Consider the following 23182-nt stretch of genomic DNA (forward strand, 5'->3'; position numbering starts at 1 on the left):
CAAACAAGCAACAAAAGAAGACAGCCTTCTACTCATGGTGAAATACTGCCATTTCAACTTGAGCAAATAGCCATTGGGAGTCACAGGGAGAGGGAAGGTGAAGGGAAAGTGTGGCCATATGGCTTACATTCAGGAGATCTGCATGCAGAAGATCTGGGCTCTGTCTCCAGCTCTGCCTACAGGCTTCATCAACAGCCTGGGGTAAGTTACTGTCTGTCTTTTCTGTTTCTCAGCCAAAGAACAGAAAAAATTGGCCAAGGAAAATAAAGTCTTGATTGCAATGGGAAGTCGTGATATATCCAGGATCAACACCCGCATTGAATTCCAAGATGCCAAAGAATACTCTGAGCACAACAGATTTATGTTGAAAACATCACCTCTGTATTTTAAAATGCAATCTTTCAGGCATACAGCCCTCTCTTCTTCCTCTATCTCCCCCTCCTTTAGTGGAGAAGAAAACAGCTGAACATTTTTTCTTGAGGTGATTATTCTGTTCCTTCCAGCAACTAACAGAGCAAGAAAACAAGAAAACTGCAAGTTCCCATCCTGCTCTTCTGACAGCTGATTAGAATATTCAAGGATTTGACATTTGTCTGCAGTTGCTCACACAAACAAAGGAACTAGAATTGGACTGCACCCATGATATGTCTTCTGGCACCTGTGGAAGTAATGATGTGCTGTACTAAGCTGGACTGAGAAAGTTACAGATTGCAATGCCTCATCTACAAGGTAAAAGGCAAGAAATAATGCTGGTGATGTAGACAGACAGAACACATGACATGGCTGGCATAGAATTACACTAATCCCTAACAAATGATGAGACGTGGGCTCTTGCCTAGGAAGAGAGGAAGGTGGAAGACACAAAGAATCACAGAATCACAGAATCACAGAAGTTCAAGACTGGAAGAGACCTATAAGATCATCAAGTCCAGTCGATGTTCTAACTGTTCACTAGATCATGGCAGCATATCTGATACTCATAACACAGGGGTAAGGAGAAACCTGGAGTGCTCATACAGCCCATGTGCTCAGGCTGGAGAATGGATGGGGCTGGCGTTTCAGCCTGGATGTGGACACCATGTGGGGCTCTCCAGGGGCTGTTGTGATCCATGGATATACAATGAGCCCTGGTGAGCTCAAGGGGAGGAGGACACAGCGCTGTTTGCAGCTGGGGTGCAGAGGGCAGGTCTGCATAGCTGCCATATGTGGAGGCTTGGTGCAGGCAGGGATGCAGCTATCCATGGGCCTTTCCTCTAACCCAGACAAAACTGCTGCTTTACAGATCATGCAACTAGCCTGCCTGCCTGTATGGATCTGCAGGCACTTCAGCAGAGAAGGGAGAAATTCAAATGAGAGAACAAGTATGCTCTTATTCAATGTGCATCTTGTGGTTCTGCAGATTTTTCCACTGAAAATATTCCTCTGAAGTTTCCTTAGTGACTAAGCCAAAATGGGTGAAAGAGGTATTTGATTCACAGCCTTAGAAAAAACACTTGTGTGTTCTCTTCTACACCATTATCAGCTCTCTGTGGTATCCACCCAGCACCTTCCCTCACTGACCCTTACCCATTGCTGGCCACATCACTCCTTGGGCAAGTTCTCTCCTCTCAAAACAGCCTTTGGCTCTTCCTTGCCCTCCTCTTTCATGGTTCTGCAAACCACTGTCCCAGCTGTGTCCTTCAGACGATATTTCGTCCTCCTGTGTCAGCTGTCCCCAGGTCTGTGCTGTCCCATGGGCTGTCACTTGTGGTACTGAGAGGAAGCCATCCTCCTGTGTGGAGGTGACTAAGAGTGACAAGTCCTGTGATCTGTCCACCAGCAAGAGAGAGTTTGTTTCTAATATTTCTGCCCAGATGTATTGGTTTAGCCTCCTTCCAGATGATCTATCCTTGGCCCCTCAACACAAGAGAGACATGGAGTTCCTGCAGTGAGTCCAGCAGAGGACAACAAAGAGGATGAAGGGACTGGAGCATCTCTCTCATGAGGAGAGGCTGAGGGAGCAGGGCCTGCTCAGGCTTGAGAAGAGATGGCTGAAAGAGGGCATCATCAATGTTTGTAATCTGAAAGGGGTGTGTCAAGAGGTTGGATTCAGACTCTTCTCAGTGGTGCCAAGCAACAGGACAACAGGCAATGGGCAGAAACTCGTGCACAGGAAGTTTTACCTGAATATAAGGAAGAACTTCTTTATGGTGTGGCTGGCTGAGCACTGGAGCAGATTGCCCAGAGAGGCTGTGGAGTCTCCCTCACTGGAGATATTCAAGAACCATCTGGACACAATCCTGTGCCGTGTGCCCTGGGATGACCCTGCTAGGACAGGGAGCTTGGACCAGATGACCCCACTGGTCCCTGCCACCAGACCCATTCTATGATTCTGTGAACAGAGGTGTCAGACAGCCATGTCCTTCATCTGTTTATAATAAGGAGGATAATTTTTCCTACTATATGTCATTCTAAATCATCACTGTCTCTTCCCTGTGCTGGGAACTCAGGCCCAGCTCAGTGCTGGATTTCTGTGCATGAGATGGGATCTGACTTAGGCGCCATAAATTTCTTTCTGTGATAGCTATTCTGGGAAATAGCTGAGAGATTTTAAAAAACAATATTCAAAGCTGACAGGATTGCTACAAGAAAGGAAGAAATTCAGTCCTGCCTTGCTGTGCTGGTGGTTGACCTCTCCTCCCTTTGTGCGGGCTCTCAGAGGTCTCTCAGCACCTCCCAGGCACTGCCAAGAGCAGGAGCAATGCAGACAAGGCAGACTCACTTACAGTGCCCTCTCCTCTTCTTCAGGGTAGGTGCAAAGGTTGTTCAGTCCTTCTGCAGGCAGATTCTCTGCAGCTCAGCAGTCCCCCGCAGCCAGAGCCATAACTCTGAGTGCAGTGGGACTGAAGTGGCAAAGCTGAGGCACAGATTTTCATATACAAAGTCTTGGTTCAACCTGAAGCAGATGGGAGCTAGTTCATGTCTAAGCAACACTTCATTGTTTAATGTCATACACAACAGTTCAGGGAATAAAATAAGAAAATGCTGGTCCCCTCGCTGAACCTCCAGGTCTCTATAACATTCTGCTTCTGGAGATGTTCAAATCCTTTCCCACCAAAGATGGATATGAAATTGCATCTTACACAACACAACCCAATTCCCTGTTCCGTGGGGTGAAGACAGCAGCTCTGACATGCCTCTGCAGCCTCACTTTCCTGTTAGGCAAATGGAGCTTTCATCTAAGATATTTTGAATGTCCTTTGAGATCAGATGTTGTTGCAGAGCAGGGGTTCTCATACCACAGTATGTCTGCAGCGCTGAGGGGAAAGGGAACCCCTTCATCCTGCCCTCTGTCAATTTGCATCTAGCACTTCCTCCATTTGCAAACCAAACCAGCCTCCCCAGACAGCTCAAAACATCTGGGCCACATCCATCACAAGTTCAGGTCAGAGATCACACAACGGGGCACAAGGCCCAAAAATAAAGCAAACAAGAGATTGACCCATGCACATGATTCTGCCCCTGGTTTCTGCCTCCAAAGCCCTGTTGCAGTGGCTAAGCCCACCAAAGCTGCACTGCAGAAGCCTTTGAGCACAGGGAGTAAGGCAGACCCCTTATTCCACTGCCACCACATCTGTGCACATCTGTGTGCAGCACCCCAGGGCTGTCTGTGCTGTGTCAGTCCCGAAAAGCACTGCAGAACCGCTGGAGGAGGAGAAGGAGGAGGAGGAGGCTTTTCCTGTGCCTTGCTTGCGGCTCCCAAGTTTGTTGGTTAGATGCAGAGCCCTGGAAGGTGCAGAGGGAATTAAAGTCCCCAGTGTACATAAGCTCCTGAAAAGTTATCCCTATAATTAGCTGTGAACACAGTGAGCACAGTCACTGGGGACACTGCTTCTACTCTCAGGCTTGTTTGCAGAACCAGAACTTCATTCATGTCCTATTTTTTTTCCCTGCAGCACTGAGAAAGAGTCACGTCGCTGTGCCCAGTTTCTGCAGCTGGCCAAGACAGATTTCGGGTGCTTGTGCAGCAGCTCAGGGCCCCCACACTCTGATCTGGGCCACAGACAGATGTGCATGGTGCTGGAAACACCTACTGTGCTAAGACTCCTCCCAGATGTCTCCCCAGAAGACCTCTCCCTCTCTGTCAGACTGCAGATAAAGGAATAAACCCTTCCTAGGGAGGAGCAAGCTGTTGCTGTAAAAAGGAGCACTTTTCCAACTGAGGGAAAGTGAGCAGGGCTCTTGGCAGGAGATACAGCCCTGCACATTCTAGGGCTGGCATAGAACCAGGAGTTCAGACCCATCACACGTCACTGCCATGAGGATTCTGGAAGGCAGGCGTGAGTTTGCTCTGCCTGGGTTCTGGGCCAGTGGGAGGTGAGCCATGTCTCATCCTCAGAGCTGAAGTGTGACAGGGTCCAGGATGGGAGCCCCTGGCTCCCCGGTGTTTCAGAGGGGCTGATCCCTGTGCTCACACCTTCACACAGATAACACCAAAGCTGCTTCATTCACAGGTCGTTCCAGCCCAGTGCTACAACCTCTGCCCATTCCCACAGCAAAAGCAGCAAGGTATTCTGACACCTTAGACCCTTCCCCTCTCTCTGGGGCACAGCCTTCAACTCTTAACATCTATACTGTACTTTTACAGTCTTCTCTCAATGCTTAAAAGCCACAAGGGGATCCAGCAGAATTCAGACATATATTTTTATGTTTTACCCCTGTACACACCCTCATTCAAAAGGTCACCTGGTGCAGATAACAGCTCTCTTCCCTGGCCATACAGATGGTGAGAGCATGCCTTGCTCTGATCCACAACAGCCTGTCCTGGGTAAGATTACTGACTGCAACATCTTAGGCTCATTCAGTTTTGCTGCACCATCTCAGACCTGCTTACCTAGTGCTGTTCTGGTCCCAAAACTTCAGATATCTCATGTCCTGGTGGAAATATCTATTGACAATGGGTCCATTTCCATAGGGAATTACTTTTAGCAACCAGCCTGATTGGGTAGGCATTGCTTTGGGTAAACTCAGAGAAAGGAAGTTTTCTGAGCTTATCCACTCATAAATAGAGACTTTGTCCTTAAGTGAAAGACAAGGGGAGTGGGAAAAAACATTTGCATAAAAATTCAGGCCACTCACTTATTGCTTTATTTAGTAAAATAAATGGAAAATTTCATGTGATATCAAGCAACAAACCTCTTTGTAGTATCAGGCAAGGCTGACAGTGGATCCCAGCATGGCACCAAAACCCAAAAGAATGAGGGAAACAGATCCCTGGAAATATTAGCCTTACTTCAGATATTGTCATTTCACTGTGCCACCCTTTGCTTCAACAGTGGCACAGAAAGACATATTGTAGGACAATACCAGAGGTCCTGAAGTACTGAAAAAAGAGCTCTGGAGCCAACAAATGAGAAGAGATAAGAGAGAAGAGATTCCTGGAGAGGACAGACAGTGTGTATGTAGATGGAATGATGATGGGAATCCACGACTGAATTGGCTCAGGAATTGCTGAGCTGTAAGGCAGAGTGAACTCTTCATAGACCAGAAACAGACTCTGGCTACAGTCATCCTCTTGGCTGAGAAAGAATCAGAGTTCTTCATTGGGGGGCTTCTCCTCAGATTTGTCTTCTTTCTAAAACACATCAGAGGGATGAAATCAGTTTTGACATTACTTGGTTTCTCAGCATAGGGATAACGAAAAAAAAAATAACTCAAACGCCTCCCTCTGCTGTCTATGCCACTGCCCTATGTCATTTCTGTCACACAACACTAAGACTCTGTGCTACAGGAGGATGAATTTTGACAGAGAGACAACTTATAACACTGCATGAACATGAAGATTTAATTGTGCCTCTCCCAGCAGAGACCACTGGTAGAGTCCTAAGGCCCAATCTGTACACTCTGTTCTGTAGTCTTCCTGGTAGTTTTAATTCCTATCCATGCCGCTGGTCTCTCTGACCTGCACTCATATGCTGCCATCCACCACCTCCCCTCTCAGCATCCAAAAGCACCCTTCACTTTGTCTCCCTAACTGTTCCTAAAAGATAGATGCTTCACAGAGACCTTAATACAGCTGCAGAGATCAGTGAATTCTTCTTGCTGGAAGGCAGAGGTCAATAAAGAAAGAGGGTCTGCAAAGACATCCACCTCTGCTCTGCCCTAAATCTCATTTCTCTGATATTCAGGTGGAAGTGTACATGAAAGAGAAAGTAACAGGGATGGGGAGGAGTTCAAGGAGCTGAAGTAATCTTCTCCAAGAGCCTGGTAACCAACATCATCAGGCCTCCCTTTACCTTTGACATTCTTTGTAGGAAACTATTACAGAAGTCCTGTACACGCTCAATGGAGATGTCATCCACAGCCACCACTTCATGCTCATCATCTGGGGTGTGGAATATAGCCAGAGCTGGCAGGTGGGACTTCTTCAGCTGGAAGTACAACAGTACTCGTTCATTGCTCTGCAAATTGCTGTCCAACAGGATAAAGAGGATCTGTGGTGGAAATACGAAAGAAAACGTGAGAAAAACAGAAGCTGAGACGGATAACAGATCCCCAAGCAGTGATCATATGAAGATTAACAGTGATATTTTTATAAAGATTTTGAGAAAACCATCCATACTCTGTTAGGACAATGCTTTCCTTGGCCACTATCTAGCAGCTCCATGCAGTACATCTGTCTGTATTTTATCAAGTCCAGACTTACACTACCAAACAAAATGTCTTCTTTCACCTTCTTTAAAAATATATCTACAGAATGACAGGAAGGGAGTCTTAGCTTCCGTTCTCTTAAAAGATAAGGAAACAAAATGTTTTTTATCTTAACAGCAAATGTCAAAGAAGCTGAATCCATTACTTGCATGTTATTTGGATAGGATGCTCACATCCTTGCAAGACCCAGTGTAAAAAGGGGTTTTGGTGGGAAGAATCAAATTCAATTGCAAGAATGTGAGAATGAAGTACAGGGCATCAGGAACTTGCAAGGATAAGAACATGAGAGTATCAAAACCAAAGGACATGTCGAAGTGAGCAGAAGTGAGGATGCAAGGACTTGGGAAACAGAAGTTTGTTTTTGGCAAGACAGAAATGTCCATATAGCCCAGCTCAGTGGAGCATTCAGACCTGAGGAGAGAAGCTCAACATGATGAGAATGACCTACAGTCATTATTATAAAATTCATAAGAGAAAATAAATATAGCAGTTAAACAATTTAATCAGTGACCTGATTAAATAGAATCCCTCAGCAGATGAGATCCAAGTCAATGAAAAAAATACCCAGCTAGCATGTGTAATTTTATCTTCTTTTTACCCTGTGCAATCTACTGGGCCTAGCATATTCAGTGTACCTATGGACGAGGTTGTGGCTTCACTTACACAAGAAAATAAGAGCTTAAAAAAAAGAAGCAATGTAATGTGAAGATTATGTGCCCAGTTCCCAGGCTGTGACTCATGTTTTTCTTTCTTTTCAATGAAGAACACTCAAGTTAGGTCCAAACTTGTTTTCTTCTCTATAAATAAACTTCATAAATACTAAATTCTTTACTTATTAAATTTATGTTCTACAAAAACAAATATATCTGAAAGCTTTCCTAGGCAACAGCTTATTGGGAAGGAGGGTATTTAGGCTGCTGTAAGGTTTAGCTTCAGTTTTTTAGTGAAATACAGAAACAGGAACAGCACTTTCACTGGATATGTGATATTCACCATTTGTAATTTTTCTTCCAAAAGTCAACTGTGCCCCGAGAGCAAAAAGCTGTTGAGCAGACAGGTGGTGGGGTACTTCTCCCAGAGCACTTAATTAGTCTTTTTGCAGGATAAAACACCAAGCTAGAAAAGGGTCACATACTTAAGGTTCACAGGTCTAGGGACATGATCTAAGAGGCTTTCAGATGGAACAGCAGTATGAAATGTTTTAGGGCTCCCTTTTCAACTAGAAAGCTGGAAACAGAGGCCAGTGTTGGAGGGAAGCACTTTCAGAGTGTCAGTACAGTAAACGGTACTGCTTTTCATGGTGCATTCAACAGCTTTTGGGTTTCTCTATAAGAGATTGACTAGACAACAATTTTTTTTTAAATCAAGCATTAAAGAATAAGTAATTTAAAAAAATTATTGTTGCATTACTTCCTATACAAAATCTCCACCACCTTTAAAACAGATGAATAGTATTTTAAAATAGTAACATGAATAAAAGTTAGTCAATATTCTTCACTTCATCAAGCTTCCAGACTTTGCTAAAACACCCAAAACTAAAAATATCTACATACTTTATCCATGAATACCAAGAATAGAGTAAGAATAAAAGAGCAAAAAGGTTGAGATTTAGAACTCCGAATGCCTTCTTCCCCACAGGAGGAAACAGAAACACACGATCTGGCCCCTCAGCTAGAGAGGCTGAGATACCATCAAATCATTCAGAGTTCCTGACATGGATCTCTCTAATGACTCCCATTTGGCTCATATCGCTACAGTGTGCCAAAGCACAGCAAAGTTTCCTTCTCTGCCTACATTCAAAAATACAGGAAAGAGAGCAATTGCACTTGGGCCACTGTAGCTCAGAAGCAGACCCCTTAATGCCTATGAGAATGGTCATTCCTGGAAGGTTTGTGACTTGGGATGGGTCCTCCTTCAGGAGAAGGGCCCACCTCTGCTGGTTGTGCTCCAGGAGCCCTGCCAGGACCTGTGTGGTCTCAGGGTCACACCTGTGGGGCAGAAGGGAGGATGTGCTGGCCCAGAGGCCACTGGACTGGAAGCCTGATCTCCACAGCAGCTGAAAACCAAGAAAATTTCTCAGTTGTCACATTTCCATGATAGATGCCATCTTGTGGAACTGGAATTTTCTCATGAGGAATTTATTTTGTTCAGAGATTCCCAATCAGCTGCAATCATAAAAAATGAACACAGTAACCACAGAAAATTACATTGACCATGAGGCAGGATTCACATTGCCTGACCTCTGCTGTCCAGATCCTAGTCTTGTCTCAGCCAGTCATCTACATAATCTCTACAATAAACAGTGACAGGCGTTTAATTCCACCCATTTTAGAAGGGAAGGAGGCATATGCCCTTGTTTCTCTCTCAGTACTAAAAAGAGCCTAAAACATTTACTCAGATGACCCACCAAAGACAGAATTCACCAAAACCAAATCCCACTCATAATGGCAACTCTAATGTCACTGCTAGAGATCAGTTAGTTCCATCCCAAACAGAAAGTTCCCTTTCCATTTCATACCATCCTGTACAATAGCTGGTTGGGTGTTTTAAATTCTGAGATTATTTCCATAATTTTTTTCATTTTGTAGCAATCTTCCTGCCTGTGCTCAGAGATCTGCTGCTTCAGGCACTGAAGGATATCCTGCATTAATGAGAAACCACTTCACACAAAATGTCCCCTTCACACATGATATTTTCTGTGCATTGTCACTTGCAATAAACCACCTTTCATAAATTTTCTACACTGGTGCTGTCTTGATGTCTTAACAACTTGATTCCCAGCCCAGTGCTTTTAGAACATCAAGTTGGTGGATATGGAATGATGTTATTGCCCAGGCAATTAAAGATAATTGAAAATAGCCCTGCAATGATAGAAACCAATTGGCCATTGTTTAGTTTTTCCTCCAACAAAGACAAACAGAAAGGATGGTCAAGCCTTATATCCAGTGTTTGACTTTGAACTTCAGAGGGCTGAATTTCATTGTTTTGTATAAGCAAAAAGATCAAATTCTGACGTCTGAGTAATTTCTTACATCATAGTGCATCAATGCAAAACAAAAACATCAGTCATGAATTTTAAAAAAAGACAGCTATAAAACCAACTTTACTGTAGATATCTATTAAGTGAGATAAAAAGTCTGTATTTACAGGCTTCTCTCTTTATGACTAAAAAAGGCATCTCTAAATATTATCTCTCTCAGTTCTGGATCCCTCAGTGTCTGACAAGAAGAATAAAAGTTGTACAAATGACTGTCTGCAAGAGAAAGGCCATCATCTTTTCATTTTCATGGAAGAACTCCTGAAGGACACCAGGAGTTTCTCAAACTCCATTTCTAAAGGGACCTACATCTAAATTAAAAGGGCGTTTACAAACATCCTTACCCAAATCATTTTGACATTGGAAACCAATTATGTCAGCTGCAAAAAAACCTGTTTTTGTTATTCCCAACATCACCTTGTTGATACTTCTGCAAACGCCCATAAGTTACAACAGCTGTAATTACCATGTTATACTCTGACACTGTGGAAAGAAAACTGAATATAAGTATTCTAATTTGGCTCAGCAATGCAAACCCTGACATCTCCTTTCCAGTGCATTTCCTTTCCTTGCCTGGACTCTTGGCAGTACTTTCTCAAATAAGCACATATTTGATTGAAGATCCAAGAGGGCTGGTGGATTTATTCCCACAGCTGCAGTGCTCTGAACTCTTGTTAGCTGTTATCCACCCACAATTGTTCCTCAAAAAGTGCTAGAAAACTACCATATTTCTTCTTATTGTGGTCAGCTTCTGCTGGTTTAACGTCATCTATCATTTGCATTTTTGTCTCCAACATTTTACAGGGCTCAGGTTCCACAATAAAATCTAGAAAATTAAGGCTGCCTCCAGGCACTGACTGTTACTGCAGGTGCAGTTCAGACTGTTTTCAAATATAAGTCCTCACCATCCTGCCTCATGGATCCTCCAGCTGAAAATTTCAGCTGTCCCTCAGGCAGAAGTGAAAATATCATAAACCAGAGGTGAAAGAACCATAATCCAGAAACTGGCAGGTGAATCACATCCTCATGATCCATTAAAGGTTGGACTCAGTCATCTTAGAGATGTTTTCCAACCTCAGTTATTTCACAATTCCACGCTTTCTCTTCACTCTTTGGGGTGAAGAAAAACCAACCAAGTCATTCATCAGCAGTAGCAGCTCCTCTTCATCTCTCTCTCCATGTGACAAGTTTCTCTTTTCCCTCCCCCTGATGATGGCAATGACAAGGACTGTTCTTCCATCAGCGTGCAGCAGAGATGAGTGACAGGATCAGTTCCCCTTCTCCTGCTTGGGATCCTTTTTGAGTCTCTGTTTATGTTCTACTGGCTTGTAGAAATGCTGCACACACCAAGTACCCCCAGTCTGTTCTGGCCCTCTGCAGTCGCTGTAGAGCAGTGCTGGATGCAGTGGAACGTGCTCACAGGAGCCTGAACATCTCTCCACTGCACAGCAATGATTCCTTGCTCAAACCACTGGTAGCACTGACCCCTCAGCACAAACAAACCTTTCACCACCATCCCACAGGACAGGAATTATTCACTGGAAATCCTGAACAAAATTCAAGTCAAGAATCTTGCATTTATTCTCAGACTGAAAGCTGCTGAAAGGCAAAATCTAATCAATACTTATTTTGAAGCAAGCCTCAATTAACTTGGTAGTTCCAACAACACATAACTTCACAAAGGAAAATTAGCCAGCAGGGATCTTCATGGCATTGTGCAGTGGCTGCCACTGACACCCAAACTAATTCAGGTCTTTCTATATGGCAGAGCAATGGGGACAAACCCAAGTGGGCATTTCACTCTGCTTACTCCTTTTTATCCAGACCTAAAATCCAAGCAGAGAGATCTTAGCTCTCTCTCACTCCTTTCTAGGAGGGCAGTCCAAAACACAATTAACTCCTCAGAGTGCCACTCCTTTGGGAAAAATAACTTATTAGACTCTAGGTCACTTCATCTCTGTGTCCTCAAGTACCACAGCAATAAAGTGGAAATAATTAGTCAAATCCCCACATCTCTAATACTTGTACTTTACTCTGGCAAACTTGTTGACTGATTCGTTTGGAAATGTGCCTGAACAAATAAAAAAACTCAAAGATTTGGCTTGCTGAGAATTCATAAATTGTCTGAACTTCAGTAGAACATTTTATCCAATGTTTTGTGAAGTATTTCTAGGAAAATTACAGCTATTTACTCAGATCTAGGCAAGTCACATGAAAACTAGATGCAGCTGCATCAGCAAAGGATACTGATGCTAAACAGCATTGTGTTGGAAGAAATAGCTGCGAGGTGGAGACCTGTATCAGACTCTGCTTCTCATGGAGAACAGTGTTAATTTTGTCACTTTAACACACATCTCACAATAGATAAATGGAATTTTACAGATAAATGAGTTTTCTTTTATAACTACATATTCATCAAAGCAAAACATTTTTGAAGAGACCTTTTGTTTTTGATATATAGTTTCTGCCTAGTCTCTTGCCAATGGTTAGGAAAGATGTAAAAGTTCCAAAGTAGTCCTGCCATAAGCAAGTCTCAAGACTTTTGAGATTGCATGGATCTGAGGTGGTCCCTGAATTCGAAGGTGAGGTTATTCTTGATTTATAATCTGTTCCTTCAATACCAAAACCAGATGCATACAGATATTCTAGCTTTCAGATCCCAAATCTTTCCAGCTCCACACTTCCCAGAGGAAGACCTCTTGGTGCCTCTCAGCTCATCCTTCCCCACTTCTCTGACATTCTGCCCCCTCCCATCTGCTGTTCTCCCTGGCCACAAATGCCTGCTGTTGCTCCCAATCCTCCTTTGCTTGCAAGTTCATTCCTCTGCTCCTTGGACACAAATTCCACTGTAATCCAGCTGCTGGCAGAGAAGCAGACATTGGATGATTTACTATTTGCGGAGCTCTGTTCCCAGAGGAATGAGATTCAGGCAAAATTTCTCTGAAGCACCTCATCTATCTCATCACCTTAGTGTGGGAAATCTAAGCAATCAATTTGCAGCTCCTTTAAAACAGCTATTTCCAGAAGTGAAAGGGTTAAGAAGCACTGACATTATTTGCCCTCTGGTCACTTATATAAGCTGCCTTGGCGTTCTGCAGGCTGTAGGTACAAATTCACCTCTCACATCAGTAGAGCACAACTGTTGCCAGACTGAAGAGCAGCAGCTGTGTGTCCTCTCCCTACAAAAGGGAACAAAACTGGGCTAAAAGCCACAAAGTCCCTGATGTTTCACCAGGAGAGCAGAGAGCAGGATACAGAGGGGATTTACCCCGTGAGAGATGGCAAACTGGCAAAAGGTGAACAGAACCAACCCATCCTTTTAATTATCCAGATAATCCTCTTTTCCTGCTACTTGACCTTTGCTCTCGTGATTCACCAGAGGAGATTATGCCCTCTCCACTCATGGCAGAAATCACTGGGTTTTCTCCTCCCCAACAGCCCCTGTTTCTCTCTGTTTGGACTCACCTTGCCCTTGTAGAGCTCTGCCGCCGCCCGGAACTTGCGTATTCGCTCGGGGTGCTTTGGAGACATCTTGTCCGTGATCAGGAGGAGGTTCAGGATCAGAGAGCTCTGCATCACACCTACTGCTGTCTGCCCAGCACAGAGAGAAACACAGACAAGGAGATTGAGAACACTCAGTTGGCATTGGATGCAGTGTCAGTGGGACATGGCTCAGCTGTGGCTTCTCTGCAAGTCAGTATCAAAAGCAGGACAGATTTCTTTAAAGCAGGGTGGATCCAATTCAGGTTCCTTGCAGAAGCTCTTAACCCCCCTGGCTTTGCTTGTTCTCCAGACAAGGGTCTGAAGACCCCAAAGGTCCATCACTGGCCTTAAGATAGTGACTAGGCAAGAGGAGTAGGAGTAGGGCAGAATACAGGAAGACTAAAGATGTGAAGAGCAAGGCCAGCAAACACTGAATATACGGGTGTCCTAAATCGCTGAGGTCCAGCACTTGTCTGAAAAACAAGCAAGAAAGTGAGAAGGATTTGTGGTGTCAAGGTCGGTGTTTGTCCTTATTTTCTTTCTTTGGTGTTACACTGTATGTAGGATGGGGATGAGTTCACAGTTTCAGCAGCCTGAGGGCCTGGACAATCCTGAGTGCTGAGGGTTAAAATTGTCTCTGTGTCCCACGGTGAGAGAAGACCCTGGGCAAGGGCCAGGTGGGCACTGCACACTGGCCCTCTGTGAGGAACCAGGGCTGGCACTGCCCAAGAAGCCACAGCACCATCTCCATGAACTCGCTCACTCCTCATCTCACTTCTGTCTGCTTCCTGCCGGCCTGCAGCCTCTCCCTCAAATTAAACAGGAGTGGGGCCAGACCTGCTGCCTCCCTAGTGCCACCAAAACCACAGAGGCACAGCCTGTGCAGCTCCCGCCAGTGGCAGCACAAAGTTTCCACATGCTCCAGGAGTAACAAGGAAGGGGTCAGGGAGTGCATGCTGGCAAGGGCCGTGAATAACAGAGCATCTAGACTTTGGCAGACTGGACTCTGCTGTTTGCTTAATATTTATCATATATTTAGTATCCCTTCACTTTTCTGATGGTGTGCAGCTGAGGTGGGGAACAGTGGAGGGGTTGCAAGCTAAGCTGGGAAGCGTTAGAGGAGCTCATGGGAGAGGATGAGGCTGAAGGTGAGGATGAAGCCAGCAGCAAGCCCCTTGACAAGGCTGGGGTGAGAGCAGACAAGGAGAGAGCAGCAATTCCTCCAGCAGCTCCGCACAAAGGTGTGCTTGTCCGCACAACCTTGTGCGAGAGCAATCAGCAGAGCTCATCAGCAGGGCTGCATCACATCTAACTCTCCTGAAAAACCCACGGGGTAAACATTGCCTAAAAATTCCTAAAGTATGTGGGAGAAACAGTAAGGGCCCCAGTATGGGGAGAGGAGCTCTTGGCAGCACTTGGTGTGAGCCATGTGACCCCATTATCTGCTGACCTGCAGCGTTTTGGATGCAAACAGCATATGCACTGGGAATAAATATTTATGAAAAACCAAGCTACCTTAGGGAAGCTGGGAGGGCTTTGGGCCAGGGACTGCAGGAGGCACTGTTAATTGCAGCACCTTGATAGAGCTCCAAAGCATCTGGGAAAGAAACTGCAACAACATCTGTACTGACATCAGGGTGGAGGGGACCGGCTGAACAGCTGAGGAATTCTCAGTCAGGGAGACAGCCTGGTGCCAAACAGGACACCATGCAGTGAGAGCCCAAAGCATCAACAGAAATGCATCAAGAAAGAGAGATTGTCCCATGAATTGCAGAAGGATCTAATAGGGGCTCCAAGGTTTCAGAAGGTCTGGGAAATTACAAAGACGAGAACATCATCCCTGCTGATGTGACTGGGGTATTCTTAAAGGGCTGTTAGGCCAGTGGAGCAGGATATAGCAGTCCCCAGAAACATTTTGTGATTTCAAAATGTAATTTTCCCTTTTGAAGATAAAAAAAAACTTTTTTTTTTTTTGTTACAAAAAATAACCAAAATCCTACCATATTTCACCAGGGGAAAAAATGTACAAACTGTTACATTTCAAAACAAAACCCTCTCCTACTTGTGGGTTGCAACTGAACTGACTGAATGCATCAGGTTCGTCTCTGATACAAACTGAGCCTGGTCAGCGCTGTTATAGCTATCCAGAAGGCCACAAAATACCCCATCAGCAATGATGAAGTCTCAGCCTTGCAGCAACTGGGGCTTCTAACACCTGCTGACTCCACAGCAATGAGACCAAGGAACCGCTAGGATTTCAGGAGAACCTAAATCCTTGGTCAACCTGTGCAGCAGGGAGGGGTGCTGGGACCCTACCACTGCCAGTCAGATGGGTGAGCCAACGAAGATGGCCAACATGGAAGCATTCTAAGCCTGATTTTGTGTCTGGTTGGTTGGTTGGTTGGTTGGTTGGTTTGTTTGCTTGCTTGCTTGTTTGTTTGTTTTTGTGGTGGTAGTTGTTATTGAACTGATGAATTCTGGAGGAACGATGGAAGGGATGGGAAAGATTTTGCTTGGGAAGTTCCCAACCTGCTCTTCAATATGTATTCAAATATTTGGGCTTACATCATGCCCTATGTGCTGAGTGATGCATAAATCCTGCCTTCTGAGAGCAGGTCATTTGAGCTTCCATGTTTCTCAAGGCTTGTCAAAGAGAGGGCATTCTGGCTGAGCTGGCTCTGCAGGCATAGCACAACACTGCAAATGTCCATGGGAGGAAGCAGCACTGCCTGCAGAGTAGTAAGAAATGGAGTTCTCTGTCCCTCAACATCCCAAATTTACTGGAAAGCCAAAGGAACTGTGATGGGTCCCTTCCTCTCCCACCACACTCATGCCCCAGCAAATCTGCTTCCAGTCCACATGTGGAGCAGCAGTGAAGAGCTGTGTGGCTTCCCCAATCCCATCTACACCATCACACTATCACGTCCATCTGGATATGCAAACTGGGCCCAGAGGGTACCATGAGAGGAAGGCCAAGCACAGGGTGAGGGTGCAGGGAGCCGGTGTTTACCACAGGGTTGTACTCTGTCACCAGGCGGAGCTCGTTCATGCGAACGAAGCGGATCAGCTTCTTGGCATCGACCTCTCCGCTGCTCATGTCCAGATCCCGACGGTCATTGTCCACCTGGAGTCAGGCAAAGAAAGACATCTATGGTCACAGCTGTCCTCTCCTCCCAGCACCTCCTCCAGAGGCGCTGATTGCCCTCACTCACAGAGACACCCACCCCTGGGACACCACCATCCTCTCTCCCCCGCTGCACAATCCCAACTCTTCCCATCACCATTCTGGAGCTCTAGAACCTACAGGAACGAGCCTGCACTTTGGGATAAGGCTCTCCCAGCCTTCTCCAGCCTCCAAAGGACAAGCCAAACTCATGGTATAACAGAAATCTCTGAGGGCTCCAGACATCCCTACACCACCAGCTCTCAATGCACTGGAGACAGGGAGAATTAGCTACAAACTATTCTAGGCATTGTGGAGAGAGGCCATTAAATAGTCTAGCTCCTCACATCAATACTGGCTTTATGTCCCTTTTAAACATCTTCATCTGCTCATTCTGTTTCTTCTACAAGTAATAAACATTGGCATCGCCCAGTATGGAATTCCTGGAAACATTGTGCAAGCAGGAAATCTCTCCAATAAAAAGAGGATTTTTCTTCCAGTACAGCAGGAAAGAAAACAAAAATAAAATAAAAAATATTAAACCCAGCATATTTCAGCTTTAGAGCAAAATTCATCCTGCCACACATCTCCCCACACTTCATCCCCTCAAAATGATGGGATTTTATTGAGATTTTCATGACCTGATAAACAGAAAAAAGCAGGCAACCACTGAATGATAGCAATACACTAGGGTTTAAGGGCAGGGTTCCTGAGTAGTACCACCACAGGACGTGATGGAGCTAAGCCATGGGAGCAGTGGTCTCTTACATGAAGTAGGATCAAAGTTTGGGATTTGAAAGCCATTGATACACATGTTGAATGACGTTCTTGGGGCTGAGAAGCAGTCCACATTCACACCTCAGATTTTACTCTCTGCATGTGGACAACCTCTGAAAGTTGTTGTGTTAGTTTTTCCAGTGGTGTGCAGACATCTAAAGTAATTTTTGCTGTTCTGTGGTCATTGGCAAGGTCTTTGATACCAGTCGCCCGCCCTGTCTGACAACACAAGCTGGTGATTTTCAGACAGTGTGGCCTGATTCCTCTCACAGGTTTTCCTCCTGCACAACATGAAAGGGCAGCTCTGCTCAAGTAAATAAGATCAGGACAGTGCAACACCTGAGCAGTGAGATCAGACGGGCCTTGAGAACCAGTCTGAAGCAGCTTGGACTCTACAGAAAGTCTTCTCTTGGCTTTCATGGGCTTCTGGAAACTTCTGACTTCCATTTGGGGACAATAACATCTTGAATCAGCACTCAACATTTATGTTTTTAAGAAAATAAGGTTGGAAAATAGCCTGCATTTAATAGCTGAAGCTCTAGTCAAAATGTCTTTATCACTCCATATAATTAGGTGGTTAGCATCTATTAACTATGTTCTTTTTAGGTCTATCAGGATTTCTTACTAGAATAAATCTGTTTCTTTCCCCTATTTACAAAGAAGTCTCACCAGTTGACACAGTCCCTCCTACTACTGTAATTATGGTTTAAACTTCTAAGCATTGTGTTTCATACACTGCAAAGGCAAAGAAAAAAATTAATTTATGCCTCTGATTCACTTCTATCCTGGTGACGCATCTTTGTATCCTTCAAATGAGTATTTGATTCCAAGTTCCTGTATCCGTTCTTTTAAAATTCCTTTTTATCTCTGACCTCTTACTCCTACACATTATTCATCACAGGATAAAAGAAAAAATAATGTGTCTGATAATTTCAGAAAAACTGACAATCAGACAAGTGAATTGTCAACCATATTTGAACCTGACTAGTACATTGTTTTCTTGGCTGTTTTTTTCCATATTAAAGAAGAGTTCAGTTGCAAAAACTTGGCTCCGAAAAAAGAATATTCAATATAATACAAATTCCAGCAATCCAAACAATTTATTTTATCAACTCTCTCCCAGTGCAGCCATCCTCACTATCTGCACAGTGCAAAAACAAAGGATCTTTTCAATATTTTTGGAAGAAAACCACAATGACTAAGAACCAAAATTGAAATGGGTGTTGCTGAAAATTGCAACATCTAGCAAATAAAAGGTTAAATAAAAGGATCTGCCTAACTATTGCTCACTCTTAGATCATTCTTTTCTAATTATTTGGATAATATCAGTGGTAAACATGGTGCAGGAAATGATGAGGGGGGAAAAGAGAACAAACTGTCCAATCTTTGTACAGACTGGATCTAGAACTTGGCCAAGCTGCCATATTTAGTTTCCCTAGACCATGTGGTGTGTACCCATTTCTCCCCACCTCAAGCACTTAGAGGTCTGGTGTCACAACATTTCACTGGCTTTTAGGACATCTTGTGCTGCCTGGGGCCCCGTTCCTCTTCAGACACACCTACCTCTGCAGTTTGCCACTGCCATGCTTGTGCAAGAAGGAGCAACGTGGGAAATTGATGTAACCAGTAGAATCCTTGCTCTTAGCTCTTCTTGGTACTTTTGCAGCAAGCACATGGCTCTTCCCAATGCCATCTCCTTAAATTTCAGCAAATATAGCTACATTAAGGCTATACTGAGCTACCTGCACTTACAGCTGAAGTCATGAGATATGATCTGGCACAGCATCCATCCCTAGGAAACTCAAAAGCAAGACTTCTAATGCCTAAAGTGTATTTAGGAAATTAGTCTGCAAACCACAGTGTAGGGTGGCACAGCATCTCTTAACTGCAGAGACCTCGTCTGGATGTGTTTTCTGTCTCATTGGAAAAGTTTTGTACCCTAGGAGACAGCTTTGTCTGCCTGAAGCGACACTTGCCAAGTTTTGGTATCAAGCCTGCTGTGTTGATCCATTGTGACATGACTCTAGATGCTTTTCATGTGTCTCAGGACCCTTTCCAAAACCACAGAAACTGCATCCAAGTTAATGCCAAGCTCTGGGCAGGTCATGTAGAAACACAGGCATTGCTCTTTGCAGAGCTCTGGGTGCTGACCCAGATCCGTAGGGCAAACACCTAAACAGGAGAATCTTACCAGGTGTAATTAACTCTCCATCTCTCAGCGACAGGCACTCTGCAGTTGAAAAGCAAAGGCCTTCTTTGGGGCAAGAAGAGGGATGTACTTTGAGGTGGGCAGGCAACCTGACTGCCAATGACAACCCTATTTTTTGGCTTGCCCTAAGGAGAGATGCGTTTTATGCTTTTTACTGCTGTATGCACTCGTCCAAGACCCTCTCCCACCCACACCAGCGCTCCGAGCACCCGGACCCAGACCCTTATGCTGGAGATGCAGGTTTTTGCCTGGCAGCGTGTTCCGGGACGGAGCGGCCCGCGATGCCCCCCGGCCCCGCCGCGCTCCCACGCACCGTGCGGAACAGCACCACGGTGTTCTCCGCGGCGCCGTAGTGCGACAGCACGGCCGCGCTGCTGCTGAGCCCGAACGGCACCTCCGCCACCTGTCCGGCCGCACGGCGAAACTGCTCCGCTCCGGGGCTCTGCGCGTCCTGCGGGCACAGCAGGGACGGTGAGGGGCCGAGCCAGAGCCGGCACCGGCACCGGCACCGGCACCGGCACCGGCACCGGCACCGGCACCGGCACCGGCACCGGCACCGGCCGCGGGCGGACCGAGCGCGACACCTGCCGGCCGCTCGGTCCCCGCGGGAGCGGCCACTGCCGCCGCCTCGTGCGGATCAGGAACCCGCCAGGATGGTGCTGAGCCCCTGGGCACTCGCCAGAACATAGGTGTAGCTCGTTAAAACAAAACAAAACCAAACCAATAAATAAATAAATAAATAAATAAATAAATAAATAAATAAATAAATAAATAAGTAAGCATATACATATATATATATATACATGCATGTATATATAAGTGTGAGTTTCCAAAATATATACATATATAAAAACATCGCCATTTTAATGCTAACCTTGATTCTAGATTAATTTTTTAGCACCTTGCCTTATCAGTATCATGGTTCCTTTTAAAAGGACATCTTAGGTACATCCTGTAAAAAGTAGCTAATTCAGGTGCATCAAAGGATAGAAATGTGCGATTTCTCAGTATTTTGAGGTCCGTTCTCTTTCTTGCAGAGAGCATTAACTACAGCTATCCTTTGCCTGTATTAAAGCCTTCCTTGCTGTTCCCATTCCCAACTTTTTAATGATGTATTTTTGATACTTCTATTTATTGGATATAAATTCTCAAGACATGGTCTCTGCTTGGAAATTGGTTTGTTTTTCTTTTTAGTTTGAACTGTCAGCTCAGCTGTTTGTGAGCCCAGAGAGAATGGAAAACAAAATTCTTTGTTCGTCCAAAGAAAAACATCTCTCATGACCTGTTTTGGAAATGCCAATGCATCAACTGCTCCGGTGAGAACGCTAAAGCTGAGGGTGGGAATAGTCTCGCTGAGTTTTGGAGCATTCCTGGGAAACCTGGGGTTTAATCAGGCTGAGCACTGCCCTTTCTCAGAGACACGCAGGGCTTCTGGAGCAGTGTGCTGTGTTTCCATCACGGCATGCTGTTCCCAGTCGGGGAGGCCATGCTCATTATACGGGAAGCTTGCCGAGCCACATTCTGCAGTGAACTGAGAGGCTGCAGCAGAGAAGTAATTCATGGTGAGCGGAGAACACGGGCTTTATTTGGATGAATATGCTTTCAGGCCAAGAGCCAAGCCTTCATGGCACACATACGTCTTTATCTGCTGTTCAAATTCAGCCCGGCCGCGCTTCAGGCACCGAGTGCCCGACATGTGGCTGCCCCGTGCTCCTGGCACTGAGGCTGCACGGCAGCAGCTCCGTCTGCCTCTGAAGAATGCAGTCCTGCAGAGGGAGGCCACAGTGGCACAGGACAGAAGGAGCCGTGTCCCTGCTGTAGCTCAGGAGGCGGCTCTGGGCACAGCTCTGCTGCAGGCCCAGCCTCTGCCCTCGGGGAAGGAGGCCTCGCAGGCCCAGCTGCTGCCCTCGGGGAAGGAGGCGCTCGGCACTTTCGTTCCGCGTGTGCAGATTGCCTGCCTGCTTTGCACTGCAGCTTTAGCGCCGCAAGAGCATCCCCCGAGGAGCTCCAATCGCCCGCAGGCACCGACGTGGAGGCGGCTGGAGCTCTGTGATCAGCGCTTACAGGGCCCTGGGGCATCAGCCTCCTGCGCTCACCCCTCACGGACTTGTTGCTGCCGCACTGCACAGGCAGCACCATCGGCCCTCACTCACTCTGGGCTGGGAGATGCCACTGCCCTGCACCAAGAGCACAATGCCCTCCCTAGACTGCCCTCCAGCCCAGGCACAGGGCAGGAGGAGGGAGGCGCTTGCAGAAGGATCTGGTTTTGAAAGTCTGAAGCCTTCTCTGACATGAGGCAGTGTGTGGACAGCAGAAGAGCAGAACAGAGCTCAAAGGAAACCTGGAGAAAGGTGCAACTTAGGGACTTAAAAGTGATAAGGATCCTGTTAAAAAGGCTTCTGTTTTACAGTGCTGTAGCTCAATAAATGCTTTCCTTTTCTTTTCTGAGGAAAAATACTCATGCCATTTGGGGGGGCAAGGGACTCATAGCTGTCACTCACCTTTGAATTCAGTGGAATTTAGATAAGAAGAGACAGAGGTCTCAAGGGTATCTACTCCTACTCTGGGGAACAAAGAAGTGAAACAGAGACCGTGCCTACATCCTCCCCACGAAGAGGCTTCAGCCTGAGCCCAGACTCTCTCAGACTTCAGAGGCCTTGCACTATCACTTCTCCCTGAGACTTGGCTTCCTCATCCCTGTCACACAGGCAGTGCTTTCCTCTGCCTTTGCCGACTACAGCAAATAACTGACATTCCCATTCACCCCTCACCAACACTGTTTCTCTACCATGTACATTTCTTTGTTCCTTCCCCTGCAGCATTTCCCTCTCTCCTGCTCCAGGGCTCCTACAACCTCCTTCATCTTCTTCCCTTACTCCATCTCCTTTTCCATGCACAGACCAAATTCCCTGTGCTTTCTCTGTCACTCATCACCCAATCCCTCCACATGCCTGTCAGAGCCCCAGCACTGTGGGGGCTTTTTGGGACAACAGCTGCTTTGGCAGGTGTTTATACCACATCCACCCTCATGCTCTCATCAGGGTGGGATAGAGCCCACAACTGGCAGAGGGGAGGTGCTGTGAACACACCTGGAAGAATCCAATGACTGCCACCTCTGCACCACTGATGAAGGCTTCGGCATCTGGGATGTTGTCTAACAGGATGGGTTTGTCTGTGGTGCTGGCTGTGCCTGCAGAGCAAAGGTCAGGGTTGGGCAGAGTGTACACAAGGAGCAGCTCAAAGAGGATCCCCCCAACACACACAAGCATCCCAACCTTACAGCTCTTACACAAGCATCACAACCTTACAACCCACACACCTCTCTTGCAAGCAGAACACGTTTGTGCAGCATAAGGAAGACTCCCTGAAGCAGACCCACTTTCCCCAAGGCAGGAAGAAAGCTCACTTACTGTGGGATGCAGAGTCACCCCCCCCAGCACACCCTGCTGGGGAGCACCTGGTAAGCAGGATGGCAAAGAGGCACGGGAAGATGGATGTGCCCATGGCTCCAGCTCGCCTTCTCCTCGCCATGCCACCCTGCTCAGTCCTCTCCTCAGTGAGAGACACGTCAGCTGCTGTGGGGACCCACAGCCTTCCTGGGGTGGTGGGAAGGGAGCAGCTGGCCCAGGGCAAAGCCTCCAGCTCCTGAGATAAGTGCCTGGCTGGAGAAAGCCCCCCTCCCTGCAGTGCAGGAATCAGCCTTGGAGAGCTGCACCAACACCGCCATGGTGTGCCCTCACCCCAGCACTGGCGTCGGCAGCTGCCCTGCACCTTTGTGAGCAGACACCCCAGCTGGATCAAGAACAGCCCTCTCCAGGTGCTG

At 46.2% G+C, this 23182-nt stretch overlaps 1 protein-coding gene across 1 annotated transcript; it reads right to left on the reverse strand.

Moving 5' to 3' along the window:
• Positions 1-5434: 5434 nt before the first annotated feature.
• On the reverse strand, positions 5435-22890 carry ERP27 (endoplasmic reticulum protein 27). The gene is made up of 7 exons (XM_058806004.1): positions 22770-22890; positions 22449-22549; positions 19673-19810; positions 16221-16334; positions 13193-13318; positions 6276-6473; positions 5435-5614 (listed from the first exon to the last, which is right to left on the reverse strand). The coding sequence occupies exons 1-7, from the start codon at positions 22888-22890 to the stop codon at positions 5570-5572; spliced, it is 843 nt and encodes a 280-aa protein (XP_058661987.1). The 3' UTR covers positions 5435-5569.
• Positions 22891-23182: the final 292 nt, after the last annotated feature.

Source organism: Ammospiza caudacuta, chromosome 5 (assembly GCF_027887145.1).
Source record: "Ammospiza caudacuta isolate bAmmCau1 chromosome 5, bAmmCau1.pri, whole genome shotgun sequence".
In the NCBI taxonomy this organism is placed as follows: domain Eukaryota; kingdom Metazoa; phylum Chordata; class Aves; order Passeriformes; family Passerellidae; genus Ammospiza; species Ammospiza caudacuta.

Bases quoted from the DNA above. Each gene is read 5' to 3' on its own strand.
- ERP27 (XM_058806004.1), bottom strand. From the start codon at position 22,890: ATGGCGAGGAGAAGGCGAGCTGGAGCCATGGGCACATCCATCTTCCCG. The intron at 19,811-22,448 runs GTGTGTTCACAG...CTGTGCCCGCAG, and splicing joins CAGTCATTGGATTCTTCCAG to GACGCGCAGAGCCCCGGAGC. The intron at 13,319-16,220 runs GTAAACACCGGC...TGTGCTGGGCAG, and splicing joins TGACAGAGTACAACCCTGTG to ACAGCAGTAGGTGTGATGCA.